This window comes from Rhinatrema bivittatum, chromosome 2, assembly GCF_901001135.1.
Source record: "Rhinatrema bivittatum chromosome 2, aRhiBiv1.1, whole genome shotgun sequence".
NCBI classification, from domain to species: Eukaryota; Metazoa; Chordata; class Amphibia; order Gymnophiona; family Rhinatrematidae; genus Rhinatrema; species Rhinatrema bivittatum.
The window spans coordinates 168,476,164-168,502,450 of record NC_042616.1 but is presented as its reverse complement, the minus strand read 5'-3'; the positions used below and the strand labels follow the sequence as shown (position 1 = coordinate 168,502,450).

Below are 26,287 nucleotides of genomic sequence, written 5' to 3'. Positions count from 1 at the left end.
CACAGTCGGCATAATCGATCTGAGGGCCAACGGGACAGGTCGCAGACTTTCCAAAGCAGGGGAAGGGGCAGGGCTCAGAAGGGGGCGAGCTGGCACAAGACGGACCACATGATGCAGGAGAGGGACGGACAAGAGGGACCATTGCCGCTTGAGCCCACCAACGAAGACAATCAGTGAGAGACTCTTGGCGTGCCGGTCATAACAATCCCACAAGGGCAGGAGTAGCCACAGCCACAAGTGGAGTTGGAACCCCCTCCAGATCCAGCACAGCCTGTTATGCCTTGACGGAAAGATGTTGTGTTGCCAGCTCGACAACACAGCGATCAAGCAAGAGGATACACGCCGACCTTCCCTCAGCTTCAGGTCCCCTCCTGGCATGGCTCTTCTTTCAGCATGACTTCCCTCACGGCGCTAGTTTCTCCTCAGGAGTAGGGCTTCCTAGTGCATGGCTGTGCGGGCCATGGTATCCGTCCAGTAATTGGAGCATCAACCTGCACATTTATAGCATTGTGTCGCAGTGGTCCCCGGTGGGCTTCCCAGGGGGCTGCCCAGTGTACACCATATCCAATAGGTGCAATGGCCAGGACAATAGGAGGGGCACTCCATTCAGGACGGTTGAGAGAGATCTGCTGGCACCCCAGCGGCGAACATCAGTGGCACAACACTGGTGCAACAAGTTGGTGGTGAAGGCAGCATCAATCAGCATTCGGAGCTCAAGGTGCAGCGACGAGAAAGTACCACCGCTATCAACGCCCAGGGTGAAGGTCCGGACAGACTGTGGTAAATTGCAGGAGGATCTTGAGAGACTGGAAGATTGAGCATCCAAATGGTAGATGAAATTTAATGTGGACAAGTGCAAGGTGATGCATATAGAGGAAAATAATCTATGCTGTACTTACACAATGTTAGGTTCCATCCATATTAAGAGCTACCATCCAGGAAAAAGTTCTAGGTGTCATAGTGGATAATACATTGAAATAGTCAGTTCAGTGTGCTGCAGCAGTCAAAAAAGCAAACAGAATGTTAGGAATTATTAGGAAGGGAATGGTGAATAAAAACAGAAAATGTCATAATGCCTCTGTACTGCTCCATGGTGATACCGCACCTTGAATACTGTTTACAATTCTAGTCGCTGCATCTCAAAAAAGATATAATTGTGATGGAGAAGGTACAGAGAAGGGTGACCAAAATGATAAAGAGGATGGAATAGCTCCCCTATGAGTAAAGGCTAAAAAGGTTATGGCTGTTCAGCTTGGAGAAGAGACGGCTGAGGGGGGATATGATAGAGGTCTTTGAAATCATGAGAGGTCTAGAACGGGTAAATGTGAATCAGTTAGCACTCTTGCGGATAATAGAAGGTCTAGGGGGCACTCCATGAAGTTAGCAAGTAGCACATTTAAAACTAATCGGAGAAAATTCTTTTTTAGTCAACGCACAATTAAGCTCTGGAATTTGTTGCTATGTGGCTAGTGTGGTTAGTGCAGTTAGTGTAGCTGGGTTTAAAAAAGGTTTGGATAAGTTCATGGAGGAGAAGTTGTCAGAAAATAGACACTGCTATTTACTGGCATCATTAGCATGGGATCTACTTAGTATTTGGGTACTTACTAGATTATTTGTAGTCTGGACTGGCCACAGTTGGAAACAGGATGCTCGGCTTGATGGGACCCTTGGTCTGACCCGGTATAGCAATTTCTTATGTTCTTATGACATTTGGAGTACGGGAAGGGCGGCTCCTTCGGAGGTAGAAGCTGCGGAGCAGAACTGACAGCAACCAAAGGGTGAATTGTTGGGGGTGGGGGTGGGCACAGACAAATCATCCACTACTTTGATGACTTCCTGTTCGTCGGTCCTGCTGGAACTGAGACTGTGGCGTGCTTCCTCCGTGTTTTTCAAGGAGTAGCCAAAGACTTTGGCGTACCACTGGCCCAAGAGAAGACCAAAGGCCTGGAAACCACCATGCATTTTCTGGGCATCGAGCTAGACTCCGAGTGAATGATATCCAGACTTCTTGATGATAAATTGCGTAAACTGCACAGCATCTTGGATCGGGCCACGCGAGCCAAGAAGCTGACACTGAGAGGTCCAAATCCATTTTGGGCTCCCTTACTTTCGCTTGCAGGGTGATTCCTATGGGAAGAGCATTCTTGCATGGGTTGTCAGCTGCAATGGCTGGGAAACATCGCCCATACCCTTTTATCAGGATAGCCAAGCTTATGAGGGAGGACTTATGCATATGATCTTCTTTTTTGAATGGATACAATGGCGTATCCATATGGCATGAGCCCCCGATATCTAGCTGTGACTTGGACATACAACAGATGCTTCAGAAACGTGGGGATTTGGTTTATACTGCCAGGGTGCATGATGCGCTGACCCATGGCCCATCTCTTGGGTCAAGGCAGGGTTAACAGCAAACATCACATTCCTCGAGCTATTCCCTTTACTAGTGGCGTTGGTCTATGGGCGGACAGGTTGTGCGATAAACATTGTTTTCTGGGGCGATAATCAGGCCATGGTTTATGTGCTGAACAAGCAGCTGGCAAAATTCCCCAGGGTGGCTGAGCTCCTGAGGCAGTTGATTCTCAGTAGACTGCGCATTAACACAATTAGAGCACGTTGCGTCCCTGGGGTTCGCAAAGGCATGGTGGATTCTCTGTCTTGCGCTAAATGGACTTTATTTCAAAACCAGGTATCAGGGGCTGACGAGGCCGGAACACCAGTACTGGAGCACTTATGGCGGAGTGGAACCCAACCACCCTAGACCTGCTGCAGGGTGGCTCCCGCTACTTGGGATGCCTACTACAGAGGATATGCAAGAATACGTTCTTTCCTAAACCAATCTGGATGGGAGGCGGGACCTTTGTCAGACGACCTGATTGTGGCATACGTACCCAGGGCAAAGACAACAGGTTGTCTAGGGGTGTGGTTGTGAAACAGCTAGCAGGGCTTGCCTTCTTTATGGATGCCAAGGATTGGGGGGACCCTACAAAGGGTTTTCTGGTTAAAAATAAAAAAAAAAAAAGATGATGAAGGGTTGGGCCAGAAAATCAGGACAAAAAATGATCGGAGGCATCCCATAACACACGATTTGCTGGTATAATTGTGGTATGTTTTGCGCGACATATGTGACTCGGAATTTGAAACTTGCTTATTTCGCCTTGCCTTTTCATTCGTCTTCTTTGGTTCATTGCGCATAAGTGAGTTGGTGGCAGCCTCTAAATGCGTCAAAGGGGTGTACAGGCATTCTTATTAACAATGTGAAGAAATCAGGTCATCTGTTGAACATACTCATCCCAAGGTCAAAAACCGATCAAATGAATCAAGGGGAAACATTGGCACTCAGATGGCTCAGTAATCAGGTGACATACCCGGTCACAAATTTGGAGGCATTCTTCGCCGTGTGGCCAGCTGGGGGGATCACTTGCTGGTTCACGAGGATTGAGTCCCTCTTTCAAGGTACCAATTTTTGGCAGTCTTAAAGCAGGCACTGGGCAGAGTAGGCCTGGATGCAGGCAACTTTGGGACACACTCTTTCCGAATCGGAGCTGCCACCAGTGCAGTCCAAGCCAGGTTGGGTAAAGAGGCAATACAACGGATAGACAGGTGGCATTCTTCTGCGGTGAACTCATATGTCAGGTTAGATCGGACTCACACGTCCCTTCACATCACCTAACATGAAAATTTTTTCTCCCACTTTCAAAGACACCTCCTAAGTTTGTACTGGTTTGGATAGTAGGACATTCCTTCATTCACTGGGCAGCCAGGAAGTCATGCGAGCGCGGATACGAACTGCATTTGGGGCTGGCTGCGCATCATATGGATGGGGAGTTGCGGAATGCGCTGGGACCAGATCCTACCTAGGTTTCGGGCAGAGAGGGATTCCACAACCTCCCCAAACATCATAATTGTGCACCTTGGGGTAATGATCTGGGGGTTATGTCTTGCATACAATTGTTGCGGCAGGTCAGAAAGGACCTCCTTGAGTTAACTTTGTGGGTTCCCGGGAGTACTCATTGTTTGGTCGGACATTATCCCTCATATAAAATTTACCAATCAGAAGCTATTGGGGGGGGGGGGGGGGAGCTGAGGAAGTTAAATAGGCAGATTGGGGACTGGATGGGGCGTATAGGGGTTGTACTGGCAGGATAAGATTCATTTGTCTGACATTGGTTATGACCTGTTTAACAATGACTTTCAGGAGGCCACTGTGGTAGTTTTAACAGAAATGGGGATGGCTGCAGCTGACACTGGATTTGTGGGGGCATAAGACAAGTGTAGTCACTATTGCATGCCTGTGGCAGGACCTGGCCAATTGGGGAGCTATTGATCAGGTTGGAGCTGCCTCACGAAGTCGGGTCAGCTACGGGGCTGAAGAGAAGGCCATGTCACATGAAAGGGTGGGTACCACACCTGGTACATTTGGGCCCTCTTGTTGGAAATGCAGTGTGTGTGTGGGGGGTGGGGGGGGTGGGGGGGGTGTCAATCCTTGGATGCACTGCCTTGCTGGTATGTGGCGGGTGGATATGGGGTCATGGACCTGGATTCTTCCAAGCTATTAAGGTATTGGCCCGGGGACTGGTTTTTTATATCTCATGTTGCTATGTTAAATAAAGCTGCAGCCTGTTTATTTCAAATTTGGATGCAGTCACATACTGTATACTTACTTCGGAGACAGGGGTAAAGTCTCTAGCTGCCCGGCCAAGCGCACATCTGGTCGTGGCTCCCAGCATCATCCAATGGGAAGAGCCCTCCATATGTCTATTAATTGCAGCTCTTTAGATAAAAAGGCAATACCCTCTGATTTCTTCATGAGTTGAGAAGAATTTATAGGCTTGGTATCCTTAGTGGGGTCACAACCAAGTTGAAATCTCTCTCTATAATAAACTGTTATTGAGAAAATTGACTTCATTCTGCAACTAAGTTTGTGAAAAATGTGTGAGAATATACACTGAGGGCATATATGTTGCACAATAGTTTACGGTGTAGCAAAGATCCCACCACTATTATATACCTCCACTATTACATTTCTTCTCAAGTTGGAAAAGGAGATCCTTATGTATTAATATTGCTGTTCCACGTAGCTTGCTGGAAAAGGAAGATGAAAAGCATTGGCCAACTCAGTTTTGCTTCAATTTTTTATCCTCAGTCTCTGTAAGATATGTTTCCTGCAGGAGTACTATTTGTGTTTTACCACGTTTAAGCAAAGTTAAGATTTCTTCCTTTTTATAGGTGAAGGTATGCCATTAATATTAAAGGAGAAAATCCTCGTCATCCATTATCAAAGATAGAATAAATAAAAAGCCTCAGAAAAGTAGCTATTTTCAGACATCCATTCCCACCAGCATAGACACTTCTGTCCCCAATGAACACAAAACCTGATTCTCAACCATCTTTGGCATCAGACCGCATCCATTCAAATTCTGGGTTTGCCTGCTGAAGCCTATCCACTGATTAATAAGGCTTTCTTTCTCTCTACACATGATGGAAGGGTAAATGGTTGTCCTATTTCGCCTGTGGCACCCTTGGATGTTTCTGCTTTACTTGAGAGTCCTCATGAAGAGGTTGTGGATAGAGAGACTGTTTTGGTTTCTTTTGTTTGAGCAGGACTTAAATATGATTTTAAGACTATATTTTTGTAAAGCTCAAACTTTGTTCTATGGAAATAGGATTTGGATTTATCCGGATGTGGTTAAGACCACCCAGGAGAAAAGGAAATTGTTTCTTGTAATGCTTCAGGAAGTTCTTTCCTTAGGTGCAACATTTCTTCTTAGATATCCATGCAAGTGTATGGAAATTGGTATGAACTTTTTACAAAAGAATAATATAGGCTTAAAATAAACTTGGTGCTTATAACATTCTACTTTGAGATCAAAGTAAATAAACCATGAATTACATAATCTAGTTAAACAGTCTTAGAAACTGGTCTTATATTTGCTCACTAAAGAAAATATAATAATAGGGTTCAAATAATTTTCCATCAGCCAAAGTTGAACTTTGAACAACCTACAAGCTTAAAAACAAAGCTCACTGCTTTGTATACAGAACTGAAAAGAACTCCAGCAATAGTAAGCTTGCTTAAATATGTTTGTAATCTTAACCACCAAAACCTGTTTAGGAAAGACTTATGAGGTGATGATTTTAAAAGATCATGCAGTTGTTCTACCTTCTTATGTAAACAGTAATAATTGCAGCTTAGTAAAAATAAAAGAAAAAAAGAAAAATGAAACAGTCAATCGGGTGTAGTGTTCAACATTTCCTTTATGCATAAAGATGAAATGATCAGATCATCTTGTTTTTAAAATGCCTTATTGGAGACACTAGTATGATGATCCACTAATCAAATGTTCAAAAGAAACGACATCATCAACTTGGACAAACAAGAATTGCTTCAATGGCCATATCAACTTCTCCAGGCAATCATCTGCTGATCAAACTGAAACTTGAAATAAACTTGACAAATCACTTAATTTCACCCAACTTGTACAAGAAAAAATAAGCAGAAGTTTACAAAACCATATGTTCTGACAATCTCTTTGTAGTTCAGAAACAAGAACTGCAAGAAAACTGAATATGCGCTCTCTCTCTCTAAAAGAAGTGTTGTCTCTATAGGGATTCCAAAAATGTGTCCACCTGGTCTTTATTCTATATGAGTACTGCTCTTCCACTCTGGAATGCGTTTAATTTGGCAGGGTATTGCAAAACAAATTGTATTCCCCTACGACTGATTTCAGAATAAAGTGGAATAAACACTCTTCTGTTCTCAAGTACTTTTGCTGAAAAGTTGTTAAACAGTAGATGTTTCTGGTTGTTATATTTAATTGTTCCCTATTTACTATATGCAGTAATTATTTTTACTTTGAAAAATTAAGTACTCAGGATATTACTTGCCTTGGCCTCGTTCCATCCACTTTCACAGGACCCACTCTGTGAGCTCTTTCCACAAGTATGGGCTCAATTTCTAACAAAAGTCCTAGAATATTTCTATTTGGGTCAGCTCTGGATCTTTTGACCCTTTCAGGCCCACCATCCTTATACTGTTGCACCTGCTTCAAATCTCCTGATCTTCAATCTTAAAGAGTGGTATTTTCTTTTTTCAGTTCTTGCATTTGATTTGCTAACCAATCTGATGTTGTTTCTAGTGCAGCCAACCTCTGATCAAGATCAGTAATAGTCACATTCTGTTTTTTTAATCCCTCCTTAATTTAGTCGACAGAAGACTGTAGTTTATTTAATTGACTGTCCAACACTGCTGAGACACTGAGTGAGATCTCTTTTACCAATTCTTCCTTTGCGTTGATTACAATTCTTTCACTCTCTACTGCCATCTTTTTTTTTCTCCAAAATTATTTTTATTAACAGTTTCCATGAGCCGCAACTGCGGCAACATCACCAGTACAACTCAGACACAAATACATGTGACACAGCAACATTTACATGTACAACCACCAGTGCATAACATATCTAAGGTATAGGCTTGGCGTGCAGGTATAAACAATCATCCATCAAACCATACACCACATTCATTCCCTCTATCATCCGCAAACAATCACCCCCCCCCTTGCCCCCCTCCCCCCCACCCCTGAGACCAAGTTGGGGCTATTGGAATTAAGTATCGAACACCTAGCCCGATACAGGAGGTTAAGGTTAATACCATGTCGCCTTGTAACCAGTAGAGCATAAATTACTTTGCATGTCCATAGGCAAAAGGTCAAAAAAGGCAGTCCAACAATTGCAGTAAATTTTATCAAGCTTACGATGTCCCACACTATGATCCAGCCACTCTAGTTGCATAGTCGTCATCTGCTGATACCAGGCTTTGACAGAAGGTTGAGAAGTAGGTTCCACCCAGAAGGCCAAGATAGTTCGACATGCCAACAACACGGCACAGCGCTCAAATCGGTCCAGGGAGGCCCGCTGCGGGTGAGAACAGCGCAGAAGGACTTCCGCTGCTTTTGCCACTGGAACCCTGGTACATTTTCCTATATCCTCCATCACTGTAGACCAGAATCCGGCCATGGTTTCACAGAGCAGCAGCCGATGGAGTAAAGTGCCGTCCTCTCTCCCACATTTGATGCAGCTTGGGGAAGACATGAATTTCATATGGAAGCGGTGTACGTCGTCACAGATAGCGTGATGGAGTATTCGGAATTGAAGCTCTTTCAAGTCCTGATCCGGGATATGATTATGTAGTGCTTTGAAACAGCATGTATTAGTAAGTGAGTTTCACAAAGGGCCCTTTTTATGCGTGTGCGTGACTAGGGTCTCAGAGCCTCCCAGCCTATGCCCCAAGAGTAAGGCTGCTACTGCGTCTTTGCCCCATTCCTGGCAGCAAAGAGCTCCCGCGCTTGGTCTCCCCCACCTGTGTTGGTACCCGAGTCCCACCCCCCCCCCACATACACTCACATCCATCCACGTTCTCACTCATCCACCATACAAACTGAAACGCAAACACCACCATTTTGCTCCAAGAGGCACAATGCTGTCCCCAAAACAGACCACACAAACATCTGTACTCGGGCGACCTCCCCCTAGGTCCCCTCTCCCCCAACCCAGATCCATTTGAAGAGGTGCCTTCAGCAAATACCCAGTAAACATTCGAACCTTTGGCATCACAACACAGGCCACCATAGTGTTCCTGGGCCCCAGATACCAGTAGAAATAACAGCTGCCAAGTCAGCAAGACTTGGCCAGACCAGATTCCCAACGTTAAAGTTCAGTCCAATAGTACTCACTACACAGTTCAGACTGGAAGGGAAACAGAAATCGCGTGTCCAGTGTAGCTTCTGAGATCAGGTTGCATTTGCCATTGATAAGGAGGCTATGAAAGTTGTCGCCTCTTCTTTGGTAGTAAAAAAACAGTACTTTATTTTCATGGGAGAACCTCAGTTTAGCTGGGTATAGTAGTGCGAGGTGAATCCCCCGTTTGTGGCGCTCCGAGCAGGCGGGGGACATTTCTCTGCGTTGGGCCACCGTGGAGGCCGAGAAATCATTAAACAGGAGAATGTGGTTGCCTTGGAATTCGACTGCTGTATGCTGGCGGAAAGCCCGCAGTAGCTGGGTCTTATTTGCCCAATTTAATATACAGGCCATTACTGGCCGAGGCCTGGTAGCATTTTCCCACAGCGGCCCCACTCGATGTATGCGCTCACATTGAATTCGGTCATCAGGGAGGGCAAGTTTCAGGTGGTCGGGGAGCCAGCATTCCATGAAATCGTACAATGCCTCCTCCTTTAAAGACTCGGGCAGACCAATGATTTTTAGGTTGTTTCTGCGGTTGTGGTTCTCTTGGTCCTCAAGTCTCTCTAACAGGGTGACCTACTGAGCCTGCAACTCACTAATCCCGTTGTTCAGCTGCCCCCAGCCGGTCCCCGTGGTCAGAGAGGCACTGCTCAGCCTGGTCTAACCTTTTTGCTCGCCCCTCCATTGATCGCTGGTTCTCTTCCATTGTGGTTTGAATTCTGATGGTGGTGACGCTGCTGGAGATTTGTTGCAGGGCTGCAGCCGAAACAGCGTCCAGTGTTTTCATGGGTTCAGGTGCGGCCGCTATTTTGAAATCACTGCCTCTTCTTACCGCTGCACTTCGGGTGTTGCAATGTTGCATCCCTTTCTACCCCGCTGTAAAATTTTGGGGCTGCCTGAACCCCTGTCCTTATCGCTGCCCAGAGCTCCCTCCAAATTTGGAAAACGCCACGTGTCAGGGGCCAGATAATGAAGATATTGGAAAGGGGACGACGGACTCTTTCCCCCTGCTTCCGACTCCGCTACATCATTGTCGGAAGTTCCCTCTACTGCCATCTTTGTTACAGCAGACCGTTACTTATCTTGGGTTGCCCACAGTGTTTATAGAGATGTACTCTTTCAATTTTGCAAATAAACTTCTCGACCCACACAGTCCTTAATTTACAGGATTGCTGCTACAGAAGACATTGATTTTAGCAGAGAAACGTAAGGTATGTTGAAAAAATATAAACACTGGTAGGCTTCCTTGGAGCTCCGCTTCCTTGCATCAATGGAAGTCCACTCTTTTCTATTTTTTGAAGTCTGCTTAAAGGGACACACTGACAAGCATGTAGAAAGGGGTGGGGTGGGGGATTGGATAAAGGATTTTCTCCAGAGCACTGAGCAGCTGTAAAAATGACTAGATGGGATCCAAACCTCCCATCTTTTTATTTTTTCCAGGTGAGAGAAATGACATTCCCAGGTTCAACCAATACCCCTCCGGAATTGGGAACTTCAGCACTGGGCTCGTTCTCCTGGCAGAAAGGGGCCTGGCCCTAGGATGTGTCAGAACCTCTTGAATCCTGCTGCACCACCAGTGAGTCTTACCATCTGCTGGAGGCAGAGTATACAGGAGTTTCTCTGTGCTGATCTACCTATACATAGTGGCAATGATGTCACGGAGAACATAAGATATCAATCACACAATAAATGCCCAAAATACTTTTACTCCAGAACCTCCAAACTTGTACAACACACATCAAAATACACAAAGGTAACTGGTATCATCAATCACAATGTGGAACCACATGAATAAATCACCATTTGTATTATTTATATATCTGTAGGACCTCTGGACTACGTGAGTTTGCTAAGCGTACAGACTCATTTTATAGTATACAGGTCCAAGTTGCTTTCATTAATCAGGAGGTCAATTTTTAGAATTTTTTTTTTGTAATTTTTGTTTTTCCTAAAATGTTTATAGACCCAAACCGTTGTTGGTCACTACATGCATCGCACAACTAGTTGCATCATTTCATGAAACGGTCGATGATGCAGACCGCAGATATAACGATTTGAGACGAAATGGAACCGTAAGGAAGCTACTTTTGCAGACCCAAAATTTTGCTGGATGAGCCGCTGCCCCTGAAGCAGGACCAGGACAATCCAAAACACGATCGTGTAGGGACATTTTAATAGATGAGTATACCTTTGGGACACATATAATAGAAAAGCATTTCAAGTGTTTCAAAGTGGTCTATATTTAGAGAGTTTGGCTCCGTTTCATGAAATGATGCAACTAGTTGTGCGATGCATGTTGTGACCAACAACGGTTTGGGTCTATAAACATTTTAGGAAAAACAAAAATTACAAAAAAAAATTCTAAAAATTGACCTCCTGAGTAATAAAAGCAACTTGGACCTGTATACTATAAAATGAGTCTGTACGCTTAGCAAACTCACGTAGTCCAGAGGTCCTACAGATATATAAATAATACAAATGGTGATTTATTCATGTGGTTCCACATTGTGATTGATGATTGATGATACCAGTTACTTTTGTGTATTTTGATGTGTGTTGTACGGAGAACATAAGAACATAAGAAATTGCCATGCTGGGTCAGACCAAGGGTCCATCAAGCCCAGCATCCTGTTTCCAACAGAGGCCAAACCAGGCCACAAGAACCTGGAAATTACCCAAACACTAAGAAGATCCCATGCTACTGATGCAATTAATAGCAGTGGCTATTCCCTAAGTAAACTTGATTAATAGCAGTTAATGGACTTCTCCTACAAGAACTTATCCAAACCTTTTTTGAACCCAGCTACACTAACTGCGCTAACCACATCCTCTGGCAACAAATTCCAGAGCTTTATTGTATGTTGAGTGAAAAAGAATTTTCTCTGATTAGTCTTAAATGTGCTACTTGCTAAGACTAATCGGAGAAAGTCTTTGTGCTTTGCCTCCATCTGCTGGTAGGAAGATATGACCCACCTGTTTGGACTCACAAGACTGGAATAGCAAGATGAAATAGAAACATAGAAATGACGGCAGAAGAAGACCAAACGGCCCATCCAGTCTGCCCAGCAAGCTTCACATTTTTTTCTCATACTTATCTGTTTCTCTTAGTTCTTTGGTTCTATTTCCCTTCCACCCCCACCATTAATGTAGAGAGCAGTGATGGAGCTGCAACCAAGTGAAATATCAAGCTTGATTAGTTATGGGTAGTAGGGGAAGTAGGGGAAGTAACCACCGCAATAAGCAAGCTACACCCATGCTTATTAAAAATGGAAAAGATAGTTTAGTTTTTTTTTTAAATGAATTTCATAGAATTATGTGAACAAATATGATCATACATGTAAATGCAAGACCAATTTTGATATTGTAATAAGTATTACATTTAAAGACACCTTTCAGAAACATATGATAGTCTATTAAAAATATGTATTAAGTGAGTTACAATGTACTTTTTGTTCTATAAGAGTTGTGCTGATCTCATCCAAAAGCATTTTGGTCCAAAAGCATTTTTGGACCAAGAAGTGCCTGTTGTCTTTTCTTCAATTTACCTGTTCTTTCAGTCTGTCTTCCAACTGGCTCACCAATATTGCTGCTTCTGTGGTACCCAGGGCTGCCAACTGTGTATGAAATGCTGCTCGCAGAACATTTGCTTCCTTTAGAAAGACCTCCTGAATGGCATGAAGAAGCTCACCTCGCCAGTCCTGGATATGTATTGACGATTCCGGACTCTCCTGTAAGGATTCAAAATATGTGCTAAGTTTATTTGTATACTTTAAAAACATAAATGTATGTAAATACTAAATATAGTCTGTGATTATAATACAAGTTTGCACAAAATACAAATATTTGGTCTTCTTTTCTCTAAAATATTTGATTTCTACTAATTAGTGAATGTCTTCTTCATTTCTTCTTCATTTTTCTTACTCATTATCATAGTGCTGTTCTGTGCAGACTAACATGGGCTCCTTTTAATAACAGAGCTATGCCCGTAAACTATATTCTGAAAAGACATCAGACATTCATATAGAGCCTGAATGACTACATATGAAAATTAAATCACTCAGATTCAAATTTAGAAGAAGATTTACTAAGCTGTGATAGTTTATCGTGGAAGGGACCAAATATCCTGGGGGGGGCATCCCCATGATATTTGGCCCCTCCCTGACAAATTAGCACATCTGAACCACGGTGCAATTTTTTATTGTGGTAAAAGATGCACGACAAAAAAGCATGCCACAGTACCTTCCCTTTGGCCCTGATCCTCTACCACCTCCCCTTCAAATTCCAAAATGACACAACAGCCCCCTCCAATTCCAAACCCCCTTCCAAATCAAAAAAATACCTAGTGTTTTGTGTCCCTCTCCTCCATTCCTACCATCCCAAAAAGTAGGACCAGGTGGTCTTCGTGGAGCTGGTACACCCCAGCCCTCTCCCTAACACCAGTACCCTACCAAATAGTCTTTGATAGTTCACTGGGGATCCACCTAGCTTCAGGCGGCGCCAATTTTCAAAATGGCGCCTACCCACCCTTGCTCCTACCATGTGATAAGGGCAAGGTCAGGTACGTATCATTTTGAAAAAAGGTGCCAACCGGGCCTAGGGCGAAAGGGTACCCCAGGCCCCCCAGCAGGCTACCAAAGACCATTTGGCAAGGTAGTAGGGGTTAGTTGGGGGTTGTACCAGTCCCCCCCCCACCAATCACTAGGGTCCTACATTTTGAAGTGGGGGGAATGGGGGTGGACACTAGACAACAGATATTTTTTTTAATTTGGAAGGGGGATTTGCGTGTGTGCCTAAGGTTTATTTCCCTGGGGGCTCAGTGCCACCTCATTAGGTGGCAGCATGGGGTTGGGGTGCTGTTGGGGCTTGACATTTTTCCCCGGAGTAATTCCTTTTGAGAGGGTGTATAGGGCACCTTTGCCCTTTAAATTTTCCAATGGAGTTTTGGGTACCTGTGTTAGCAGCCTGATGCTCCCGGGAAAATTTATCTACACCTCCCTCTATAGCAATAAAATAACAGAAAAAAGTCAGCCCCAAGTCAGCTGTGTTATTTTATTTGCATTAGATTGCCTATGCATAATCTGCCTGGCATGCATTAGGAAATTTTATGCATGCAAAGTAGCTTATTTCCATAAGGGGAAGAAATCTTTGTTTATATTGTGCGATAAACTGCAATTAATACACATTAAATGCCATTTACTATGTGATATCAGCATCTCGCAGCTTAGTAAATCTCCCTCTTAGCTATCTATGAAATGAGTAAATTTAAAAAATATACTTTTACAATTAACAGTTAATATAAACAAAGAAACGTATGAACAAATAAAACAAACCACCATGTTTAGGTAATCCTCACTGCTTATCCATGAGATTAGTATTGCACTGCTAACTCTTGCCAGCTATAAATAAAGGACATGCCACCATTCACCTGAGTTCTGAATACACATTTTATCCATTAAACAATTTCTATCATAGATGTGTAACAGAACATTTTGAAGAAACAGACATCTGCTCTCTAAAAGGGAGATTACCTTGAGGAACACTCTATACTTGACCGGGGCCAATTTGGCTTTGGAAAGAATTTTAGTACTGAAACATTGCTGTTCTCAATGTGTGATAGCATACTGCAGTTTTGACAGTGGCCAAAGGTATATGTTAGCATTGTTAGACATTTCAGCCATTTTTGATAGCCTAGACCAATGGGATTTGGATTAGACGCCTACAAGAGTTTGGGATAATGGGAATCGCACTGCAATAGTTTAAGTCCTTATGGGCCGATACAGTATAGTGTGCTCCGACGGAGCACACTGTTAACCTGCTATTGGACGCGCGTTTTCCCTTACCCCTTATTCAGTAAGGGGCCGAAAACGCGCGTCCAACCCGCCGAACCTAATAGCGCCCTCAACATGCAAATGCATGTTGAGGGCCCTATTAGCTATTCCTACGCGATTCAGTAAGTAAAATGTGTAGCCAAGCCGCACATTTTACTTTAAGAAATTAGCGCCTACCCAAAGGTAGGCGCTAATTTCTTCGGGCACCGGGAAAGTGCACAGAAAAGCAGTAAAAACTACTTTTCTGTGTACCCTCCAACTTAATATCATGGCGATATTAAGTCGGAGGTCCTGAAGGGTAAAAAAAGTAAAAAAAAAAATTTGAAGTCGGCCCGCGGCTGTCAGCGGGCTCGAGAACTGACGCCGGCAAAATTGAGCGTCGGCTATCAAACCCGCTGACAGCCGCAGCTCTGGGTCTAAAGGAGGTGCTAGGGATGCGCTAGTGTCCCTAGCGCCTCCTTTTGCCCGTTTCTACTACCGGGCCTAATTTAAATACTGAATCGCGCGCGCAGGCAAGTGGCCTGTGCGCGCTCTCCCGCGGACTTTACTGAATTGGCCCGTTAGAGAGGTATGCTCAGAGTTTGAATTGGAAATGCTACTTTGAACCTGCCAAAAAAGGTACTCCTCAGAGTTTGGCTTTGTCAGCCACCATTTTTTATTTATATTTATCACCACTCTCTAAGCTGCTCTCAGGTATGGCCTTATGTTTCAGAATATTTGCAGATGACAGTCAGTTTTTGCCCCTGTTTTTAATTCTTGATCTATGACTTTTAAACAGCTTGACATTTATCTACCATAAAACATAGTTATTCTATCCTAAATTATCATTAAATATTGCTAAGACTGACGTGTTAATTTGAGTCAACAACCTATACTGGATAATATACTGTCTTTTAAGTTTAAGAACATAAGAACATGCCATACTGGGTCAGACCAAGGGTCCATCATACCCAGCATACTGTTTCCAACAGTGCCAATCCAGGCCATAAGAACCTGGCAAGCACCCAAACACTAAGTCTATTCCATGCTAGAGTTGCTAGTAATAACAGTGGCTATTTTCTAAGTCAACTTAATTAATAGCAGGTAATGGACTTCTCCTCCAAGACCTTATCCAATCCTTTTTTAAACACAGCTACATTAACTGCTCTAACCACATCCTCTGGCAACAAATTCCAGAGTTTAATTGTGCGTTGAGTGAAAAAGAACTTTCTCCGTTTAGTTTTAAATGTGCCACATGCTAACTTCATGGAGTGCCCCCTAGTCTTTCTATTATCGGAAAGAGTAAATAACTTTCACATTAACCCATTTTAGACTTCTCATGATTTTAAACAACTCTATCATATCCCCCTCAGCCGTATCTTCTCCAAGCTGAAAAGTCCTAACCTCTTTAGTCTTTCCTCGTAGGGGAGCTGTCCATTCCCTTTATCATATTGGTCGCCTTTCTCTGTACCTTCTCCATCGCAACTATATCTTTTTTGAGATGTGGTGACCAGTATTCAAGGTGTGGTCTCATCATGGAGCGATACAGAGGCATTATGACATTTTCCGTTTTATTCAACATTCCCTTTCTAATAATTCCCAACATTCTGTTTGCTTTCTTGACTGCCGCAGCACACTGAACCGATGATTTCAATGTGTTATCCACTATGACGTCCAGATCTCTTTCTTGGGTAATAGCTCTTAATATGGAACCCAACATTGTGTAACTATAGCATGGGTTATTTTTCCCTATATGTATCACCTTGCACTTATCCACATTAAATTTCATCTGCCATTTGGATGCCCAATTTTCCAGTCTCAGAAGGTCTTCCTGCAATTTATCACAATCTGCTTGTGATTTATCTACTTTGAACAATTTTGTATCATCTGCAAATTTGATTACCTCACTTGTCGTTTTTCTTTCCAGATCATTTATAAATATATTGAAAAGTACGGGTCCCAATACATATCCCTGAGGCACTCCACTGCTCACTCTCTTCCACTGAGAAAATTGTCCATTTAATCCTATTCTGTTTCCTGTCTTTTAGCCAGTTTGTAATCCACAAAAGGACATTGCCACCTAACCCATGACTTTTTATTTTTCCTAGAAGCCTCTCATGAGGAACTTTGTCAAACACCTTCTGAAAATCCAAATATACTACATCTACCGGTTCACCTTTATCTACATGTTTATTAACTCCTTCAAAAAAGTGAAGCAGATTTATGAGGCAAGACTTGCCTTGGGTAAAGCCAAGCTGACTTTGTTCCATAAAACCATGCCTTTCTATATGTTCTGTGATTTTGATATTTAGAACACTTTCCACTATTTTTTCTAGCACTGAAGTCAGGCTAACTGGTCTGTAGTTTCCCAGATCGTCCCTGGAGCCCTTTTTAAATATTGGGGTTATATTAGCCACCCTCCAGTCTTCAGGTACAATGGATGATTTTAATGATAGGTTACAAAATTTTACTAATACGTCTGAAATTTCATTTTTTAGTTCCTTCATAACCCTGGGGTGTATACCACCTGGTCCAGGCGATTTACTACTCTTCAGTTTGTCAATCAGGCCTACCACATCTTCTAGGTTCACCGTGATTTGGTTCAGTCAATCTGAATAATTATCCATGAAAACCTTGTCCGATACAGGTTTCTCCCCAACATCCTCTTCAGTAAACACCGAAGCAAAAAAATCATTTAATAAGAACATAAGAACATAAGAAAATGCCATACTGGGTCAGACCAAGGGTCCATCAAGCCCAGCATCCTGTTTCCAACAGTGGCCAATCCAGGCCATAAGAACCTGGCAAGTACCCAAAAACTAAGTCTATTCCATGTTACCATTGCTAATGGCAGTGGCTATTCTCTAAGTGAACTTAATAGCAGGTAATGGACTTCTCCTCCAAGAACTTATCCAATCCTTTTTTAAACACAGCTATACTATCTGCACTAACCACATCCTCTGGCAACAAATTCCAGAGTTTAATTGTGCATTGAGTAAAAAAGAACTTTCTCCGATTAGTTTTAAATGTGCCCCATGCTAACTTCATGCAGTGCCCCCTAGTCTTTCTACTATCCGAAAGAGTAAATAACCGATTCACATCTACCCGTTCTAGACCTCTCATGATTTTAAACACCTCTATCATATCCCCCCTCAGTTGTCTCTTCTCCAAGCTGAAAAGTCCTAACCTCTTTAGTCTTTCCTCATAGGCGAGTTGTTCCATTCCCCTTATCATTTTGGTAGCCCTTCTCTGTAACTTCTCCATCGCAAGGATGTGGCTTCATCCTTGCGATGAAGAAGAACTTCTGAGACTTCGTGTCCATCTTGAACTGGCAAATACTCCTATGTTGATACTGTTCAGATGCCCCTGAGGAAGCTTGTTTTGCGAAACACCGGTAGGGCTGTGTTTATATTGTGCAGTGAGAGATTGCTTATCAATTCTTCTTCACATTGTCAACGGAGCTGAGTGTCTATCAAAGACTATTTCTGAAAGTCCTTCTGACTGAATTTTTAACTTTACAATAAAATCAAAAAATTTTCAAAAATTAAAAAAATTATTTTTTCAATTAATAAAATCAAGTTTTTCAGTGATGGAATGATTAGAGGACCGGTTGGGTTTTGGGTTGAAATCACAACGTCTGGCTTGATGACACCATCACTTGGGCTATAATTTAAATCCTATTCGGTTGCCCTTGTTATTGACAGTTTTACCTATTGGGTTACTGTATTGACTCCTTTTGTTGTAAAATTGGTAATTGAAATCTCCCATTATTACTGCACTACCAATTTGGTTAGCTTCCCTATTTCTCTTAGCATTTCACTGTCCGTCTCATCATCTTGACCAGGTGGACGGTAGTATACCCCTATCGCTATAGGCTTTCCCAACACACAAGGGATTTCTACCCATAAAGATTTGATTGTGCATTTAGTCTCATGCAGGATGTTTATCCTGTTGGACTCTATGCCATCCTGGACATAAAACGCCACACCGCCTCCCGGGTGCTCCTCACTGTCAATGCGATATAATTTGTACCCCGGTATAGCACTGTCCCATTGGTTATCCTCCTTCCACCATGTCTCTGAGATGCCGATTAAGTCTATGTCATCATTCACTGCTATGCATTCTAATTCTCCCATCTTACTTCTTAAACTTCTGGCATTAGCATACAAACATTTCAAAGTTTGTTTTTTGTTTGTATTTTCATTCTGCTTTTTAATTGATAGAGGTAAGTTAGAATTTTTTAGCTCAGGTGAGTTTTTAGTTACAGGCACTTGGACTACTTTTCTTATTATTGGAACCTCACTGTCGGGATGCCTTAATTCTAATGCATCATTAGTATCCTTTGAAGATACCTCCCTCTGAACCACGTGCTGCTGAGCGACTGTAGGCTTTCCCCCCCTTTGTTCTAGTTTGAAGGACATACGAAAAACCTAGCTCCATATGTTTGCAATCTTCATGTTCTTGGCTCATAATCATCTTTGAAGACCCTCTAAAAGCTTATTAAAAGCTGGGTATTTTAAACTAAGAATGTTAAGGTAGTTGAAGTCCCCTTTGGAGCCTAAAGATTGCCATACTATTCTTCAGACTATGCTATTTTTAGGAATAGCTTTTTAGGAAAGCTTCAAGATAGTTTTCGCCACTAAGGGAATCAGAGGAAATGTGTATAGAAGTCCCTTGCCCCAATGATGGTTAAGGGCATCCAAGGCTGGTTTACTGTCTGATCTGTACAGGGAGCAGAACAGAGGCACCTTCCTGTTGCAGGGAGTCGCAAACAGATCTACGTCTGGGCTCCCCCAGAGACAGAATATCCGATTTGCTACCCCCCCTGGTCCAGGGACCATTCGTGGGTCTGAAGGCTTGACTCAGACTGTCTGCTACCATATTCTCCATCCCAGTTAGCTACATGGCCCTGAGCACCATCCCATGGGACAGGGCCCATGACCAGATCTGGACCGCTTCCTGACACAGGAGGTACGGACCCGTGCCTTCCTACTTGTTGACATACCACATGGCTACTTGGTTGTCGGTCTGGATCAGGACAACTTTGTTTAACAGTCAATCTCTGAAAGCCCATAGCATATACCTGATCGCCCTGAGCTCCAGGACGTTGATTTGAAAGAACGTTCCTGAGAGGACCACAGATCCTAGGTGCCGAGCCCATCTACATGAGCTCCCCATCACAGGGTGGACACATCCGTGGTTAGCACATTTTAAGTAGGGAGACTCTGAAAGGACATCCCCTGGTCCAAATTAGAAATTATCAGCCACCAAGACAATAAGTCCATGAGAGACGAGTTGATTTAGATGCAATCCTGGAAGCTCAGAGTGGCTTGGCGCCACTGTGACCTCTGGATCCACTGGGCTCTGTGCATGTGCAAGCATGCCAAGGGAGAGACATGGACAATTGCGGCCTATGGACAACAGCCTCAACATGTGCCAGGCTGACACCTGCTGGCTCTGTTGAACCTCTGCCACGTTGATCGCCAAGGCGACGGCCCTCTGGCAAGGCAGAAAGGCCTTGGCCTGAGCTGTGTCTAGCAGGGCTCCTATGAAGTCCAACTGAAGTGACAGCCTGAGATGGGACTTTGGGTAGTTGAGAATGAACTGTAGTGACTCCAACACCCGAATGGTCAAGCGCATGGACCTCACGGCCCCTGCCAGAGATATGCTCTTGACCAGCCAATCATCCAGTTATGGGAAGACATGCACTCTCAGTCTTTGGAGATACGCCACCACCACAGCCAGGAATTTTGCAAACAGCTGAAGGGTGGACGCGAGCCCGAACGGTAACACCCGGTACTGGTAGTGCTGTATTCCTACCACAAATTAGAGATACTTCCTGTGACCGAGGAAGATCTCAATATGAGTGTATGCATCCTTTAGGTCGAGGGAACAGAGCCAGTCCCCATTTTGCAAAAGCGGGATCAAGGTGCCCAGGGAAACCATCTTGAACTTTTCTTTTTTTTTAGAAACTTATTCAAAGCCCTCTGGTCTAGGATGGGATGGAGTCATCCTGTTCCCTTTGGAATCAGGAAGTACCTGGAGTAGAATCCCCACCCTCTTTCCCTTGATGATATGGGCTTGACCGCTCTGGCCATTAAGAGGAAGGGTAGCTCCGTTGAAAGTACCTCCAGATACATTACCAGCCCCCAAAATGGGAATGGGGGGGCAATTTGGCAAGACACCCAATAGATTCAACTGGTACTCCTGATGGATGATGGACAGAGGTTGCAGTGGGATACTGGTTTGCAAAGAACTGCAGCCTGCCCCCGACTGGAGGGTCCATCGCCCTGAGTACAGGCGACTGGTTTATGCTCCCTGCAGCCCAGTAAAAACCCCGTCCCTGGGTTTGACTGAGGAGCCGGCTGGGGCTTGGGAGCTCTCTGCTGCCTGAGACGGCCATGGGAGCTCTGATGTTGTTGACCAGAGCAGGGAAGCGAAGGATAGTACTTCCTTTGCTGAAAGACTTCCTTGGGCATGGTCTTTATGATCCATTGGAAGAGGAGGATGAACCTGGAGTACTGACGGAGAGTTGCTGGAAGGTTTCGTGATGGTCCCTGAGTTGGACCACTGCATCCCTCACCTTATTTCCGAAGATATTGATTCCCGTACATGGCATGTCAGTGAGTCATTCCTATACATCCAGTCGGAGATCAGAGGCCCACAGCCATTCCATTCTACGGGTGCCAATTCCTGCTGCAGAGACTCTCGATGCTGTCTCGAAAACATCGTAGGTTGCAAAGACCTTGTGTTTCTTGCACTCCAGACCCTTGTGCACCAGCAACATGAGGGTGTATTGCTGCTATTGAGGCAGCTGCTCAGCCACTTCCTGCACCTGCTTCCAGATGTTCTGCGAGTATTGGCTTATATAGAGCTGGTAGGCAGCAATGCAGGCAATAAGCATGGTGCCCTGGATCAAGTTCCTCCCAAGAGCATCCATCGCTCTGTGGTCCTTCCTCGGGGTGCCAAGGAATGGGTCCAAGAGCACTTGGCCCTCTTGAGGGCGGATTCAACCACCGCAGACTGGTGAGTCAGCTGACGCTTATCGAATCTGCCAGCCTTCTGTACAAGGTAAACCCTGTCCACCTTCTTATTAATGGGAGGCATTGTGAGAGGGAGTTCACATATCCACAGCAGCAACTCCTTAAGGATCTCGTGAACAGGGACCACCACGATCTCCTTAGAAGGCTCCACTACCTGGGGGATCTTAAGCATTTTGTGCCTGGCATCCTGCTCTATCAAAAGCTGGAATGGGATGGCCTCCCCCATCACCCTCACGAACCATGCAAAGTTTAAGTCCTCAGGCGGAGACTTCCTTTGCTCATCTGGAGGAGAAGGGTCTGATGGGATATCATCCGAGTCCTCAGGAGGTCTCCATCTGATCATCCCCCCAGGAGTCATAGGGACCTCATCCTCCATGTATGCCACAGGGGATGGGGCCCTAGGTGCAAGCACCTGTGGAACCTGGATGGGGGACTACGGCATCGGCATTTCCATCAGTCCCAGTGGAGCTTCCTCCTCCTTGGAACCAGAGACTACCACCGTATCGGTAGGGGGAGGCCTATGTGCCCCTCCAGGCATCAGTTCTGTCCCAGGAACTGAGCCAGCTGGGTTGGTAACGCACCAATGAGCACACTGAACTTCTCCAGAAGTGGTATGAGGACTGGCGGCACCAGCTCTGGTAGTGCCACAGGACCCAAAGCACTGCAGTGGCCACTCCACCACCAGCTGGACTCGGCGCTCCAGCTCCAACTGGTGGTGAAGTGGCCACCAGCTCCAGCTTGAATGTTGCCGATACCAACACTGATCGGGAGGAAGGAGGGGTGGCCAGATCTTCCTAAGACCTGCAAGGGAAATCAGCAACTGGCACCAGGACTGATGGAGACTGTTGTGGACCCCGGGCATCGATGTAGGATGGGCGCTTCCTCGCCATAGGGCCATTTTGGGGGCATTACAGCAAAAGCCGATGCATCCCCTTACCTGGCACCGTGCATCAATGGGGACCAGTGCCAATGCTTCTTAAACTTCCCTCGATGCTTGGCCCAGTCCTTCCCCAGTGTCGAGGTCTTGAAGACGACAAACCCGGCATCCTCGGCTTGGAGATCAACAATGATTGGTTTCTGGCATCCGTATTCAGTTCTGGCATCTGTATTCAGTTCTATAAACATTGACATAAAGTTTCCATATTGGGCTTCATCTGATGATGTCACCCATGTATGAGGATTACCATCCTGTTTGTCCTCAAGAAAGTACATTAAATAAATAAATAAAATAGTTATTTGTTTATGCCATTAAACTTCTGGGAGGTTTGTGGTTTTGTTTATTTTTTAAATTACAGTTTCATAAAGCAAATATTTTTTGTTAATTTTATTTTACAACACAGAAATACTGGTCACTAAGGAAAGATGACCCCAGACATCCTCATGCTGCGTCACTTTTAAATACTTCCCAATTGTCTTACCTCCTCCTGTGGTTGGACCTGCATTTTAGCAATGACATCTTTCAGAGATGCAATAGCGCCCAAGAAAACTTTCCTCTCCTCCAGCCAAAAATGTGAGGCAGATGTTGCTGACTGTACATCTCTTTCAGCAGAAGGCAGCTCAGTGAGAGACAACACTTGTATTCCTTCCTGATGGACTGCATTTAGCAAGCGCTGTTAAACAAAGAATTTGGTTTAATGTTTGTCTATTTAAGCTAAAGAACATATGGGTCTGTTCAATAGCACACACAATGAATGGTGTATGTTTTACAAAAGGGAAAGACTGGCATATCACAAATACATTTATATTTGCAAGTAGGACCTCATCTGTACAGGGTCTCAAAAAATGCAATTCTTGCTGATGATACATATTGGGGCTGATGCAATATTTTTGCACAGAAAGCGGGTGCTGAACAGTTAGTGCCTACTTTCTTAATGGGGCGCCATGCAATATTTTAAATTAGGGGGTCGTGTTAGGAGAGCCTGAGTGCGTCGGCTGTCCGCCGGTTATGAAAATCGACGCCGCACAGCCAGGGGTTCATGAAACGGACATGTGTCAATTGAGTGTCCGTTTCCTGCACCTGACTGCTGGCGCTTTTTTTAAAACTTTTTTTTTTTGTTAAATTACTTTAGTTTTTCCTCCAATTTAATATCGCAATGATATTAAGTAGGAGGCAGTACAGAAAAGCATTTTTTTCTGCTTTTCTGTACTAGTTTAAGGAGTGCTCAGCTATTAATGCCTACTCCAGGCAGGCGTTAATTTCTGATCGCTAAATATGCGTCCTAGATGAGATGCACATTTTTTTTTTTACATAGGGAGTGAATAGCTAATAGCCTCATTCACATGCATTTGCAAGTGATGAGCACTATTAGATTCACTCTGCGTTTGACGTGCGTTGTAGAGGCGCTAATCCTCTTATTGCATACCTCGCCTGAGCGCACTGTATTGCATCGGCTCCATTGTTTCTAAACTTCTGTGGCTAAGTGTGTCATATATTGTCTTGTATAGCAGGTTGTGCAGTTTCAGAGATAAAGGAAGATCTAGAGATAAAATACATTAACAGTACAGCAAAGAACAGAACCTTTTCGGCGTTATCTTGTGCCAGCAATGGCTATGGAAGAACAATACAATATAATCATAAACAGTATGATTGTTGCAAGCTAGAACACACAAGCTTTCACTTGCCTTTATTTTGTTTGGAAGCAAATCTACTGACATTTTTGCTTCTTCTTTTGAATCTTCTGAAGCTGTATCAAACATCTGACTATGGACACTATAGGTACCTTGACTCCAGTCTGAACTAGTATCTGGTGAAAAGGAAAATGCAAACTTTTATTTAACCAGGATTAAGTATACATAGTCTCTCTTATAGTTCTGTAGAGTATGTCGAGTTTGTCAAACGTGTTATACGACATACACAGTCTCTTTTTATGAAAAATGTATTTCTCAATCATTTTTAAAGCAGCGAAATCTTACCACTGGGGTATCCATCTCTGATTTGATAAGAGGGTGTTTGTGCTGGCCCAGGAATTATGACTCCCTAAACAAAAAATAGAAAAATGAAGAATCAAAAATACACTATTTTGCTAGAATACTTTAATCTTGTAATTTGCCTTCTACCTGAAGGTTTTAAATTGATATTATATAATATACTGCTAATGATTCAACAATAATTTTACATGTCAGGAGAGAAAAGTAGAGATTTTTTCCCATGCACTACAGAAAACACAAACCTTTGCTGTCAGACTTTCTATCATGGCTTTCAATGCATCACATTCTTCTGTTAATGCTTGGACTGCAACCAACTGCTCTCTCTTCAGCACTTCTGATTCTGTAATGTGCCTTGTTTCCATATCCATGATCTCAGCCGCATGCAGCTCCTGCATCTGCTCAAACTTTTCAGTGTACTGATTTATTACCTCTGTGATTTCCTCTGAAGAGTAGCCATTTTGGAAAAATGGCAAATCAGTTTGAATTTCTGCATCTTTAATCACAAGTGGTGGAGCCTGATTGCTGTTATTGATGTTCATAACTTTATCAGTCTGAGATGAGGAGTTTCGACTGATGAGATGAGCCTTCTCCTTAGAAGCAGCACTGTTAGGTTCATTTACAGTGGTTTGGTTTCCTAGTTTCTTTACTTGTTCTTCCTGTGTGATAAGAAGTGCTAACTTCAGATCGGCCTGAGTTAGATTCTCCTTGACATGGTATAGCTCTTCCTGAAGTTGGACTATACTTGCTTCTTTTACCTAAAACAAAGCAAAGCAAAAAAACAAAAACAAAAAACCAACACAGAATCATGGAACTTTCCACTAAAACTGTTTAAAGATAAACTTTATTCTGTTACATGTGCAATTGTCAGAGCAAAGGGGTGTTTGCTGGGCTTCAAACTAGGGACTGCCCAGTCAGAAACCAGTGCTTTGTTGTGAGATCACAGAGTGGCTTAAATTGAGGTAGCTGCAGATCATTGTTAGCCTGGAATGTGGCCCACTGCTGAAGATACAAATTGGCCTCAGGGATTCAAAACAGATTTGCTGGGAAAGGCCCAATGTTCTGGCAACTTAACTGCTGTAGGCTACATAGTAGAATGGGAAGACAAATCTTCACTGCTGTAGGGTATACCTGGGTTTTAAACAGATACCAATGAAGCCACCTTGTATGACCAGATCTGGACTAACATTCACAGTGAGTAATGGACTTCTGTATTGGGTTCAGTACCACTTGCAAAGAAACTGTTTTGTAAATAAAACCCTTGCATTCAAGACTGAAGGAGACGTATTTGCCTCTGGGGGAAGGCCCAAACCTGACAGCTATTTATACTAATCATTCATAATTTTGCTTCTGTTTAGTTACATCAGAGATTCCCAAGCTGTCCTGGTGTGGTGACCCCACAACCAGCTCGATTTTCAGGATATGTGTAATGAATACATGTGAGATAAATGTACATATACTGGAGATTCTGAAAACACAACTGACAGTGGGGGTCACTAGAACAGGTTTGGAAAGCCCAGAGCTACATGATAATGAGGCTTGGGGAGTAAGACCCAGCCACTGTGCAACAGTGACATCTACTGGCTAGACTATCTGCAGGGAGGTGGCCTGTGGTCATGGTTAAACCCTACTGCTGTGATAGCTAGGATGTACAGGAGGAGTAAGGGGGTCAAAAAACTGGGAAAACCCATTGTAAATGAAAATGTATTGGACTGTAACCCTAGCATGAGCTGGAAGCTGGAATGAGGAGGAGAAAGCAGCAGCTAGACATAA

General features: G+C 43.8%; 1 protein-coding gene across 5 annotated transcripts in view; it reads right to left on the bottom strand.

Moving 5' to 3' along the window:
- AKAP9 (A-kinase anchoring protein 9) overlaps positions 1-26,287 on the bottom strand; it is a 687,299-nt gene that overhangs the window by 93,710 nt on the left and 567,302 nt on the right. For all 5 annotated transcript variants that reach the window (XM_029588843.1, XM_029588844.1, XM_029588845.1 and 2 more), the window contains 5 exons: positions 24,760-25,272; positions 24,503-24,566; positions 24,212-24,333; positions 23,008-23,199; positions 12,285-12,467 (listed from right to left, as the gene is read on the bottom strand). In XM_029588843.1, the coding sequence (XP_029444703.1) occupies positions 12,285-12,467; positions 23,008-23,199; positions 24,212-24,333; positions 24,503-24,566; positions 24,760-25,272 (1,074 nt within the window). The remainder of the gene's footprint in view (positions 1-12,284; positions 12,468-23,007; positions 23,200-24,211; positions 24,334-24,502; positions 24,567-24,759; positions 25,273-26,287) is intronic.